Below are 13,632 nucleotides of genomic sequence, written 5' to 3'. Positions count from 1 at the left end.
AGTGTAGTCAGGAGATGTCAAGAGTTTTATGGAAAATGATTGCCTCTGACTGTTGTTATTTCTGAAAAAGATGTTTCAGCTAATGCTTAAGCCTTCATCAGTGATATGAAAAACGAACATCGTTATCATATGCTATTTGAAGTTAAAAACGTGAGGCGAAGCTTGCGTGCGTAACTATGAATTTGATGCTCGCACGCAAGCTTTGCGTCACGTTTTTAACTTTAAATAGCGTATGATAACGATCTTTGTTTTTCATATCACTGATGAAGGCTTAAGCATTAGCCGAAACATCTTTTTCAGAAATAAAAACAGTCAGAGGCAATCAATTTCCATAAAACTCATAACAACTCTTTCATTGGCAGGAATATTTCACTGTGACTATATTTGTTAAGTAATAGGCTGCACTTTCTAATGGTTTACTAGGATAATATAAAGTTAGGTAATAGGCCATACTTTCGGACCGCCTACCAGTTAGCTCAATTGGTTAGAGTGCTGGACTGTTGTGTGGGAGGTCGAGGGTTTGAGCCCCGGCCAGACCAACACTCATGGTCTTAAAATATCTGAGGAGAATGTGCTACCTTTTTATAATATCAAGAAATGGACAGACATTCTAGTCTTCTCAGACAAGGGCAAATAAACTGTAGGTCCTGTCTCCTGCATCTTTAATTAGATAATTTGATTAGGCAGGGGACATTAAAGAATGCACATCATGAGATTACTGTGATGTAGTCTGGCCTGGTTACTGGGAATTGAGGGGAGGGGGCATCTGTAAAGAATTCAATAAAGAGGCCTAAGGGCTGTATTCAAAGATAAACACTCCACCTATGAACGTTTGCTGCATAAAACTAATTTACCTTCGCTACTAAACAGACGCTTACAGGATATAATTGCATTTTAATGTACAGAGTTAAACACAACCTTAGCCCTTTGAATATTTGTAATATATTTCAGAAACACAACATTTCCTATAATTTAAGACAGGCCGACTTTTCTATTCCTAGATACAACACAATAACTTACTGCAAACATTCACTACGCTATATAGGACCTAAACTATGGAGTAAACTGACAACTTATGACAGATCAGCCACAACATTAGCTAGTTTCAAAAACCGCATACGTAAGCATGACCTCAGCTCCCTATTAGATGATTGCTGCAGGGGCTGTGCTCTATGTACTTCCTAATTCATTTCATATTTTTTTTTCATACATGATATGACTTAATTTTATTCTTAAGTAGGTAATATTCTTTGTAAAAAATTTTTATCCATTTTATTTGTGTCCCCACATTAGTATGGGATATCTTCCAAACTAGAAGGTTCTTTGACACATTAATAAAGTTTCTATCTATCTATCTATATTTCACCCTTGTTGATTGTAAACTAGCTGCCACTGGTAGACTGGTAAAGTCCCCCGCACAGTATTGTAAAGCACCACGAGCTCAGGATATGAGTGCTATATAAATATGTTATTATAATTATTATTATTATAATAACCTATGCTGGATATTGAAAGAACACGAGAGAAGTTTTTAAATCAAGAGCCAGAGGCGAGTGATTTACTGAACTTTTTTCATGTTCTCCTTACACTCAAGTGGGTTATTATGTCAGTAATTGGATGGAAAGTGTGGTCTATTGCTTGTTTAAAACAAACTTAAAAGGTTTCAAATTTACTGTGGCTTTACCAGTGTAATAAATTGTAGGTTTTTAGACCAATCAGAGTGCTTGCAGTTCCTGAGTTATTTCATAAATTATCATATACAATCTTATACAGCCATAAATTCTTTATTACTATCTTGAAGAAATGAAGGTATACATATATATATTTTTTTCTCTGTTGTGAGGCTTTTATTAAGCAAATCAAGGTGAGGCTCTTCTTTATTTGGCACCAAAAAATGTTGATATTTGTTGCTCTGAGTCAGTAGCTCTTTTTTTAATAGGTTAGTTAAATTAATGTTCCGAATAACGTTAAGCCATACATTGACCCTTTGAACACTAACAAAGAGTGACTTGCATCTAATTTCTTCTAACAACGTATCATCCCTGAATCACAAAAGAATAAGGGAAATGATCACCAACTAAAGAAGCTCAGAACAGTGTGGGGAATATGTGTACTGATGTAAGGGTGTACCAGATAGGTTAAGCTTTTTGGAAATAAAAACATAACTGATTCTCTGAAAAAGACTGAGCCTCATCTGTTGGGCATAAACACAAAATGCATACACATAAGTCACACAAGTCAGATATAAACTGTGGTTAAGAAAATGAATCAAATGATGCTTTTCTTTATGTTTTCTCCTTTTCAGGCCGGTTTGGAAATCAAGCTGACCAGTTTTTAGGATCATTAGCTTTTGCAAAAGGGTTGAATCGCACCCTTGTGTTACCTCCATGGATAGTTTATCCAAGTTATAAAAGAGGTGACTCTGTGAGTTTATTTCTTTTATTTACTTGGTTAGTTAAATCATAAGCATATAATATCTCACCTCCGTACAAAATGAACAATCTATTAGTTTCCTTCTCTTGTCAATTCCATAAAGAACCCCTGATGACTGAGTAATTTTAAGGGTGAGTGAAAAGTGATGAGTGGGGACAATTTACAGGAAATTTTGGGGAAAATTTGTGGAGTGCCAGAACTTAAAAAATCACAACAACATTGTTGAGTGCTTGAGATTTTCTCTCCCTCTTACCTGTCTTTTTGAAAATGAGCTGACACCTTCCAAAAATGATCAAAGTTGTACCAATTACTTATTATGGTGGATGCATGTTGCAGATACATTTAAACATATCTCTGTTCCTTTTCTACTAGATGAATAAAAGACTGAATCATTAAAACACAAAAAAATTCTCCTTTTTATCCTGTACATCATTCTATTCAAATAGTATTCCCTTCCCTTTTCTCTACAGGATCGGGTACCATTTGATGACTGGTTTCTTGTTAAGCCACTTGAATCTTACCACAGTGTTATAACAATGGAAAATTTCATGAAAGACATCGCTCCAACAATATGGCCACCTGGAAAAAGAATAGGTTGGTATTTGATTATAAATGATGATGATTTTTTTAACAAAGTTAAGTGGTTTACACAAACAAGGCATTTAGTGGAAATTATGAGGAATATAAATGTAGAGGGTTCTGAGCTCCCAATTTTTCTAAAGTCACCATTTGGCAACCTAAAATCATAAAATGGTTGCAAGGAAAAAAGGTGAAGGAAAAGTGGGGCTTACCACAAAACTTGTCTGTGAAGTGAATAATATGGTCGAGAATCATTTTTGGAGGTTCCCTTGACATTTAGAAGCTTAAAAGGAGAAGTGGCAAATTATTACAAATTAAAGCAATAAAAGTAATATAACTGTTACAACTTGCCTCATGACTACTAAACACAGGTTCCACAGGCAGCAGTATTTTTTTCTACTGGCCACTGCAACCGCTGAAAACAGTAACAGCCTGAATCAATGATATATCCAAACAAAAAAAAAAAATGATAGATGAGCTTAGTCAAGGGTAAGGGTTAAGTGCCAGGCTTTTAAAGACATTGCATGTAGCAGCAGTCATCTTGTGCTGTGTAAAAAGAAAACAGTGTTCATGTACCGACAATGAGAAAAATAATGGTGATGATGATTCTGTATCAGGTTTCTGTTACTCATTTCAAGATGGTCAAAAGTGTGATATGAAGCAGGGAAATCCTTTTGGACCTTTCTGGGATCACTTTCATATTGACTTTGATGATTATCAGGAACATTCTGGCTTGCTGTGGGACACAGAACAAGAGTGGGCTAGGGTAGGGTGGAACACAAGGTATGTTTATCTCACCAAAATGTGTCGTTGCAAGTTGAAACTGAATTTTTTGTCCCTTGTTTGTTTTTTTTCTGGTTTTGGCTTATACCATCATGATAATTTTTTTAACCACATTTTGTAAAATTTCCAAAACAATTTTAAAAAAATAGGACAAAATCTGTTGCAAATATATTTTCCTCATTATGAATGGGCAAAGGGTACAGCTTCAATCATGAAAAATATTTATCCAATACACACATAGGAAGGTCAAATGGCTTGAACTTCTTTTAGGACTAAAATTTTAGGGAGTGGTCTTGTTGACTGGAAAACAGTGTGCAAGTTGAGCTGTCACATTTACATTTCATCATTTGGTGTTTTGTCACACAATAAAGCAGGTTTCAACTGAGTTTTGAAAGACCGAAGGAAGGACAACAGCCAATAAGAATGATATCGTAACATTATCATCAGCCTATGAGAAAGCAAATTAGAAACAGGCAAACTGCCAAAACTGTTGGAAAACCCTGGTTACCAAGCAATCATTCCTCTTAATATTACTCTGATAGGTTGAGAGGATAGGGAAAGTTTTCTAGACAATTGCAAAGCTTGGTAAAGCAGACTGATTCTGGAACACTTCCTATACTGGATTGAACATGGATTCTTCAGTTGAGTTATGAATGGGTCATGATTATAATTGGCAGGAAGTATGACGCATGGTGTGCCCATTATTTTCCTGTCCTGTCCTGTCCTGTCCTGTCCAACCCATCTGCTCTCCATATGTTTTCTATCATGTTTGCAGCAAGGTCCTTTCTTTACAGCTAACTTAAAAGTCTTCAAATCTCAAGAGCCAATCAGTTATTTTATTTATTTATTTTTTTTTTTGCGTTTTACTAGTTGATTCATTGTTTTATATCGTTTTTCAGATTTCCAGAGTCAGAGTTTCCAGTTATAGCACTGATGGGAGCACCAGGAGCTTTCCCTGTACATTCACAAAACAGATGGTTACAAAAGTTTGTCCAGTGGTCGGCTAAAGTTGAAAATAAAGCCAAGAGGTTTATTTCAACTGTCATGAATAATGAACCTTTTGTGGGTATTCATCTACGCAATGGAATTGACTTTGTGAGTGTGAACAGTTCAATTTAAAAATTAGACTCCTTTATGCTCTTTATTGGCCTTGATAAGCAATTTTGCTAGTGTTCCATAGTTAGTATCTTATCTGAGTAATTACGCACCTACCCATCCCCTTGTTATATTGTAATGACCCATTAAGGGAGCGGATATGGGGGCGGGGAGATTGGTTGGGAAGATTTTTTTGTTACAAAAAAATTTACGTGATCCCTTCTTAGGCTCTTCGGTCTCCCAATGATCCCCCCTCTTTAGCAGTCAATTTTCCATAGCCCCTTCTTGATACTCTGCCAGCGACGACTGACCTCCCCTCTGTTCCCACTGAAAACCATATAATACCCCCCAAAACTCCTCCGCCCCCAACCCCCCCCCCCCCCCATGGCACTAAAATATAACTGGGTTTTGGTTTCCGTTCTGCACCTTAGAACAACACCACTATATTTTTGGTTTGTTTGAAATAGTTCTTATATGCCACAAAATCATATTTCTATTCAGAAGAGAGCTTGCGAACATGTGAAGGATGAAAGTACTTCCTCTTTCTTTGCCTCGCCTCAATGTGTTCAACCTGGCTCCAAAGAGAAGCTCACCCATCAAATGTGCTTACCACCGAAGAGTGAAATCCTCAAAAAGACCAAAAAGATTGTAAAGAAAGCCAAGGCCACAAGAGTGTTTGTAGCAACGGACAATGATCCAATGATTAAAGAACTCACAAAGGCGCTGAAATCTTTAAAGGTAACAATTTGAACATTCTCAAACATAATCGGAACGAAAAACATTGAATCAGGGACAGAAGTAGTGGCTTAGCAGAGAAGGCTTCCTCTTTAGTTCGCATTATTTTTTTTGGGGGGGGGGGTTATGGATTTTTATGATCGGGCTTCTAAAGTCGCGCCCGAGGGGAGGGGATCCTCTCAACCAATCAGATGCAAAGCTAACATTAATGACGGCATGTTGTAGTATGGGGGGGGGGAGCTAAAAATCGATTCAAGGGGAAAGGAGTAGTGATAGACATTAGAAGAAACCTTCGAAAGGTTACACAAAGTCTTGTATGGGCACGCCTCATCTAATATCACTTCTACAGGACACCAATTTTTTTACCTAATGAAGGGAGTGGGAAAGTTCTAAGAATTTTTTTATTTTGTCTGTGGTACCTTTACCGCTTATCGAACTCCTAAACCTGCTTGTTCATCCTTGCCGTTGTTATATAAAACTGTTTCTCTCTGAGTTCTTCCAGGGTCTTAGCTGTATATTGAAATGTCAGCTTTAGACAGGGCTTTTCGTGATAGAAAATTTGGAATATGTTGTTGTTGTTATTATTTTTTTTTTAGGTGTCTGTACATAGGAGGGACCCTTCAGATGAAGTTAATGATCCGATCCTGGACTTGGCAATCCTTACTATGTCAAATCACTTTATAGGCAACTGTGTGTCAAGCTTCACTTCGTTTGTGACTCGCTATCGGGAAGTCAACAATAAGCCAACATCATTTTGGGCTTTTAAAGATAAAAAGTAAAACTGTGAAAATCGCTTTTTCCCTGTATGCGGTTGGTTTTTGGAATCGAAGGATTTCTACATCATGACAGTGTTGAATTCATTGCGCCTACCAGAGTTGTCAGAGTCCTTACTTTTGTGATATCTCGATTTGCTATCAGTTGACTGCAAACAGTGCTGTAAATCAACCTCAGTATGCACAGCTTCTGTGTTGTTTATAGCACATTTTAGTTTAATTGTATTTTAATATAGGATATTTATAGGTGGGGAATAATATAGAAATAATTAAATCTCTCTTCCTGAAATCCATTCATTCGAATACATTCGAATTTGAATTTGCGTCCGTTTTAGTACGGTTCCATCGTGTAAAGCACTTTTTCGCCCATTTTCAGACAGTTCATTCCGATTTCATACAACTTGATCCGTTCTAGGACGGGTGCGCCATTTTCGGACACGTTAATTTCAGACGGTTACTTCCGATTTCGTATACTTACGAACGTCTTCGGATGGTTCCTTCCCATTTCGGGCACATCCTTCTCGTGTTCGGACGGTTACGGTCCCATTGGAATGACTCCAATCGCTCTGTCGAAGGGTTGACGATCGAAACGTTGGCTTTAGAATCTCTTAACGGAGACCAATTCACATTCGCAACTCAGTTTTTTAAAAAAAAAGAAAGGGTAAAAACCAGGGACCTCTGGAAACTCTGGTTGAAACTGCTAAAAATAAAGAAAGGGAAATCGAAAGAACATTTCCCCCTCCGCTGTGAGAGAATGGAACGACAGAGGAGACTTCAGGGAGAAATCCTTGATGTATCAGTTCCCGGAGTTCTTCAAGAGCACCTTTGGAGACTATCACACCTACAATCAAATCAAAACGAGTAATTGTTTTTATGGAACCGACCACGGCCGAATTACAGGAAAATATCTACTCTCTTATAGTTAAACTCGAAACCCGTCAGTCACGCAAAGGAGGTCACGTAAGACTTGCGCAAGTAAACGATACAAGCCACAACACTTCAAAATAAACGACAAAACAAAAACATACAATATTTATAAAAGGGGGAGTATAATCGCAGGTAACATTAGTGAATACGATGGCTGTGACCTGCCAGGACCAGAATCGCACGAAGGCCACGCAATCATTTGTGACGTCAGAGTTTAATCTACTACTACAATATTCTAAACCAACAAATTCAATTATTCTTTACTAGTCTTATAACCAGATCATAATTAACGGTTAGAATGTTATCTTTCCTTCGATAGCTCTCGGGTACCTGACGAAGTAGGCCGAAGTTCTGCTTTTTGTATGTTTGTTTGTTTGTTTTTTTATTTCATTTTTTTTTTTTAATTTCAACGCAACTTCTGTTTCGTCCAAATTGTTTTCGGGAATATGGATCCAATGACACTCGCAAACATATAGTTGACGTGCCTCCTCACTTGCCTGTCTGTACACTTTTTTTTGTTTTTTTTTGTTTTTTTGTTGTGACTTTGTTCTGTTTTGCTTTGGTCATTTACACCTTCCGTCCTTGATTTCGATATTGGATGTTCACTGCGAATTTCCTATTTCAAGTATCAGTCAGTAACTTTACTGCCTTGACTGGCTCTAAATAGATCATATTCGTAATGTGGATTGGCCGGCCGATGGTGAAGTCATCGATGCGGGGAAAATAATTCGGTTGATCAATGCTGATTAGCACCTGGTTCAATTTATCGTGTGGTAGGCAAAACACGTACAGCTGACACGAAAGGATCTAATGTCACCTCAATGATTCATAAGTTTGATGCAATCCACTGTTTTTGATCGGAGAGTCGTTTCTAAATATTGATAACCATTCCCTGTAGAATACACCAGGTTGAGCTGGGCCATTTCATGAAGAAAGCTTAAATAAAAGTTTAAGTCCCTTGTTGCTAGCAAACGCTAAAATCGCTGACGTCTTTCATTTCACGTTTTCCGTTTTACAGTAATTTCCGGTCGAATACATCAATATTCATCGAATGCCATCTCCCGCCAAAAGGTGCCTCACCCTTAGCAACGGAACAAAATATCACTAAATATAGCATCGATGAACGTCAGGCTTCTGTTTGACGCGTTCTGATTGGTTGCTACTTTGCGACACGTTTATTCTAATACCTAACGACCCATGACGTAATCAACGCTGATTGGTCGACTTCGTCCGAACGATCTCGATTTCACAATCGTGACGCTCTTCAACGTCTATTCATTCACGAAACTTCAATCGACTGTGTCGTGTGGAAGTTTCGTCGTTGACAAATTTAAATTTAACCGGCAAGGTAACTCATCTATTCGATTCCAAACAGACTTGTCGATTGTATCATACTGTTGAACACTTCTTTGTGAACATGGATTGCGAAGCAACAAGGATTCTTCAAGTATCTCTGTCGAAAATAACGGACTCTCGCCGTCGGCGTGGCGGTCCTGTACTACGACGTAATTTATTAGTTTCCCACGTCTTAAACAACGTGTTAACGTCGACAGACTCAGCTTATTGTACGTACAGATCCAAAGTGGAGATAGACATGGACATAGATGCTGTTGAGAACGAGCTTGTACCTTTTGAAAAATCGAAAATGACGCCCAATAACCCAGGTGGACCCGACGCAGGAAATGCGAGACATACAGTACGTTCCGCGGCAAAATCAAATGGTAAAGTCTCGGAAATGGAACATAGTATGCTTAGCATCGACAGGAAGGAAAGCGTGGAGCTTGTGAACTCTGCTAATGCCTTAAAAGGCGGTAAAGAATGTGATAAAGCTATGAAACCTGAACTAAAGTGTGTCTCAGGTTCGAAACGGCCGCGATCTTCAGCGTATGTTAATGAACCTTGTGACAGCCACGCGGTTGACAACAAACGTTTGAAAACTGAAAGGAATGAACAGCCAAAAACGGAACTCTCTTATCAAGAACCTATGGACATATCAGGACTTGTTAATGTGTTCAGTAGTAGTTTTTCTGGACTATCTAGTATTCCTAGAGCGACTCCTTCGCTTGGGTCAAAATTGGACTCCTTTCAATATCTGTCCCCCCGTGTCCAACCAGTCGGCGGTGTATTCGGCTGGTCGCAGACCATCGTTGAAGCGTTTTAGATCTGTTTTCATTCAATAGTTTCGCATTTTTCTTGTTTCTACATATTTGCCTTTGTTTATTGCTGCTCTGCAACTACGGGCGACCGTTTGTAGCCATGCTCGCGCAAATGTTTTGGTTATGATGAAGTCAACTCATTTATATCTTACGTAATGGCTTTTGTGATAGCGATCTATGAATGTTTGACCTTTTCTACTAAAGTAAAAGCAATAGTAGTTCATATGATCAGATGCTCTCCTCTGTCTGATGCGTTATATTTTTCTAGTATTAAGGGTTGAAAGTCGCTAATTTGTATTCTGACCGTTTTGTAAGAGTTCAGTAAGTTTGCATGCCTTTCCCTTTGGAAAGTATTTTCTCAAAGCTGTGAACGTTTTTATAGCATTAACTCAGTTGACTTCGCTTATGGTATTTTTTACCCATCTGTCGTAGGCGAAAATTGTCAAAGATTTGCTGAATGTGTACAAATTGGTGGAATATGTCTTGGCAAGCTGCCGAGGTTTGATAACGATTGTGTAAATAACAGAATTCTTTCCATTAATGTATAAGAGAGAGAAATATTATATAAAAATAAATTTTTCAAAGAATTATTTGTGACTGGACGTCTGTAGCATTCAACGTTTGGTTTATGCTCTGGATATCTGCAACATCGTTGTGTTCATGCGTTTAAAGAATGAACAATGAGATCTAAATTTAACGCTTCGGCACAAATTACATGCTTCGAAGGTCAAGTTCGGTATTATTCAGTTTCTGTTTACATTACGTCATCGCCATAATCGTGACCTTCTACGGAAGTTATGCACATTGTAAAATGCCTCAGACATTTGTGGAAGACTAACAGGATTTATTTAAAAAAAAATTTCTGGAAGTTTTAGGATATTTTTCATTTTACGGATCACTGAAATTTTCAGAATATTCCTATGCAATGTCTTCTGAAAAGGTGATTATTTCAATCATTCAAATACATGCAACACTGGCCGAAACCCATGTACTATGATTTTTCTCACTTCCTCTTTCAGCTGTCTTTTTTTTTTTGGCACATGCAGCTGGGTGTATTGGGTTCCTGGTGAGCATAACTTCCTTCCCTCATCTTTTTAAATATATTTTCTCATTACATGTTTTTCTTAGTAGTAAGTAGTGTATAGATGTGAATCAAAACTCCCTTAAAAAACAAGAAACCAAGCTGCCATCCTAAAGGAAATGAAAACCTAACAAATCAAAATCAGGGATCAAAATTTGAAATCAAGGAGCTTGCAACTTCCCTCCTTCCCCTATTCCATCCCTCTACCTCTTTCCAAGTTTGATTCTCCTGCTTTTTCCCTCCACAGGAAAGGGATAAGCGATGCCCTTTTCAACCCCAAGAGTAACCAGCATTTAATTCACACTCCTTACAGTAATACTTCTGATTCAATCATTAATGATTGAATCAGAAGTATTACTACAATTGATTGATCATGAGAATAAAGGAAATGTTCACCAACCTAAGAAGCTTTAATTGTTAAATGAATGCTCCTTGTTAACACGAAAGGAAATGTGTCAGGAACTGAATGGAGAATATGGATAGTGAGTTATGGGCATGAAGGATTAAAGACAACTTAAGACACAATCCAAATTGATTACAAATTGAAGAAACTAGCTAGATTGTGAACTTGAGAAGAACAATAATATAATCCCTATTAGTTGCAAATTGATTTAAAAAGTCATAGGGTCACAGGAAGAGACAATTTTTAAGTTCCCTGTTTTGTGTGAATTCATTTTCTTACAATTACAACCTTTTGTGTGGATGCTGAAAAATGTTTTTCAAACGGTGATTCTAAGAGGATGTCATTATTAACCAAAGCACATGAGCCAAAACATTTAATTCTTATTCATTTTATATTTGGATTCAGCTTAGCAACCTACACACTTTCTCTGGTTGACAACCGGGGGGAGGGGAGGGGAAAGAAGGTGGTGTAGGGGGTACTTGGTTCAATTTTTGCTGGATATGTGCCACTGGCCCCTCAGAACTTCCTGGCTACCCCATTAGGGTCTATTCTTTGCCTTATTATGTACCCCATCTTAGTCACTTTTGGTAACACAGTAACAATTTTTTAACTGCAAATCGTCCCATTTTTGAATTTCTGACTTACCAGAATTTTTTTACCCTCAAAATCCTGAAAATGTGTTGGAAGCTATGTCATGTTGATCCCTCACACATGGAGGGGTTAACATAATTTAAAATAACTTCTGTCGTGTGAGGTTGGACACCAAAAGTATGAGTGTGGGTTTTCCTTCGCTTAGGCTCCATACTTGATCAAAACACATTTTGTAGACCTTCTATGAGCGTGAGAATATTCAACTGAAAAAAATAGCTCCAAAGTCTTGAAACAGAGGATAACAACTATCCTAATGATAGATGGTTGTTTGATCAGATACATCTGTTCATTGATCGACTAGGAATAGATCAGGCGCAGGATGAAGGCAGGATACCGAATGAACACTTTACCATCTGGATAAAGGGTAAACCTCGCTACTTCTCTTGCATTTTTTAACAAGGCTTGTAGAACATAATATTTGAGTGCAGTTTAATGGCCCTTACCACCATCTTTTCAGGCCTTTGTTAGGAAGAATTTAGTTGGCAGTAACTCGACGTTATTTCGCTGTTATTGGACTAACTTTGGAAGCTAATGTAAAAAGTGAGTATATGCTCATTGATGACGTCATTGGGAGACGCCTAATGCCACTTCACCCAAAGCAAAAAGTGAACATTTTTCCCAAAGTATACAGTTTTATGTAAAGTTTTAGTATTAATCAGCGCGTTTACCCGATTATCTCTCTCTTCCCCTTCTCTCCCCCCTCCCCCCCCTCCCTCACTTTACTAAAAAAAAAAAGGCGGTTCAGACTGCATATGGTCACTGCTGCCGCATCCCGCATATTTATGAATACCCTGTTCCACAAGAGGAAGATAAACCTCAGTCTCTCTCTATCAGTCCATCTTTTAGGTTCCAATGATAATTAAACTAGGATTCTTCTAATTTTAATTTTTTTTTTCTGTTAATTACAGTTCCATTTTTGTGAAACTTTCCTTTCACACAACAGCGCATTCGGCGTTGTAGACCACTAGTATGCAAACTCGGTCTCTAGAGTACAAAGCCGAAATCGGTCACAAGTGTCCAAAATCGCAAATCGGCCACCAGTCAGTTTAAAATAAAAAATTGGTAACTAGTGTCCAAAATCGGCCTCACAGTTCTATCATTTCGTCAAATAGATTCATCTTGTTAGAGGTATTTCAGACCTTGCTCGCTTCGCAACTTTAGCGGGTCTTTTGGCCATCAGTCGCTGATTGAAATGGTAAAATGTTCTCTCTTCGAATAATTAATTTATTTAATATAAGTGTCCACGATGTGCACTGCTTATCTAGGTATTGCTCCAAGGATGTCTCGTTTTCAATTACGTGCCGGAGACGCAACTGTGAAATTTTTTCGAGATGTTCATCATCTATTTTAGTGTCACAGCAAATACTGAAAAAATTACATCTTTGGATCTACTAGGCATAGTAGATACCAAGCGTTGAACGAAACGAAACAAACAAAAGCCAAGAGCGAGGAATATCGGGTAAAACTCGGCAGACTTCGTTGTGGGCTGAGAGGTCGTTCGTATTCTGTTGTTACAATTACTCAATCAACAGGACAATTTATTTAATCACTTTCACCAGAGTATGGTGAGGGTCGCACAACAGAGCGAGGCTCCAAATTAAGTGCGCCCAATATCCCACCCATCCCACCTCAGGGGAGGACATCCATCACACAGTAATCTCGTGTGTGGGAAATTAACGTCTCCTACCCCAACCCTGCAGGAGACGGGACCTCCATTTATTCGTCCCTATCCGAGAAGACTAGAATATCTAACCATTTCTTGATGTTATAGAAAGGCAGCAAATTCTTCTCAATTATTTTAAGACCCTGAGTGTTGGTCCGGCCGGGGCTCGAACCCTCGACCTCCCGCACAACAGTCCAGCGGTCTATCCATTGAGCTAACCGGGAGGCGGTTAAAGATTATGGCTTCGCCTTCAAAGGAGGCAGTAGCCATAAAAATGCTTTTCAAACAAGCTCATTTAAGTTCCGTTTGATACTTCTGAAATTACAACACCGTTATTCAGTTGCAGCTCTCTA

The 13,632-nt window shown here is 38.3% G+C and overlaps 2 protein-coding genes across 2 annotated transcripts in view; both read left to right on the top strand.

The window, feature by feature from the left end:
- The window catches only part of LOC111324473 (GDP-fucose protein O-fucosyltransferase 1), a 7,642-nt gene extending 951 nt beyond the window's left edge, over window positions 1–6,691 (top strand). The window contains exons 2-7 of the mRNA XM_088758115.1: window positions 2,306–2,424; window positions 2,904–3,027; window positions 3,630–3,795; window positions 4,695–4,890; window positions 5,392–5,628; window positions 6,222–6,691. Of these exons, the coding sequence (XP_088614241.1) occupies window positions 2,306–2,424; window positions 2,904–3,027; window positions 3,630–3,795; window positions 4,695–4,890; window positions 5,392–5,628; window positions 6,222–6,404 (1,025 nt within the window). The 3' untranslated portion in view covers window positions 6,405–6,691. The remainder of the gene's footprint in view (window positions 1–2,305; window positions 2,425–2,903; window positions 3,028–3,629; window positions 3,796–4,694; window positions 4,891–5,391; window positions 5,629–6,221) is intronic.
- A 1,899-nt stretch (window positions 6,692–8,590) lies between these two features.
- LOC111324503 (uncharacterized) lies at window positions 8,591–10,071 on the top strand. Its single transcript, XM_022928079.2, has one exon. It carries the CDS (start codon window positions 8,743–8,745, stop codon window positions 9,484–9,486), a length of 744 nt encoding a protein of 247 aa, XP_022783814.1. The 5' UTR covers window positions 8,591–8,742; the 3' UTR covers window positions 9,487–10,071.
- The last annotated feature ends 3,561 nt before the right edge of the window (window positions 10,072–13,632 follow it).

Source organism: Stylophora pistillata, chromosome 4 (assembly GCF_964205215.1).
Source record: "Stylophora pistillata chromosome 4, jaStyPist1.2, whole genome shotgun sequence".
Taxonomy (NCBI): Eukaryota; Metazoa; Cnidaria; class Anthozoa; order Scleractinia; family Pocilloporidae; genus Stylophora; species Stylophora pistillata.
The sequence above is the reverse complement of the archived record's forward strand: the minus strand, read 5'-3'. Positions and strand labels throughout refer to the sequence as shown.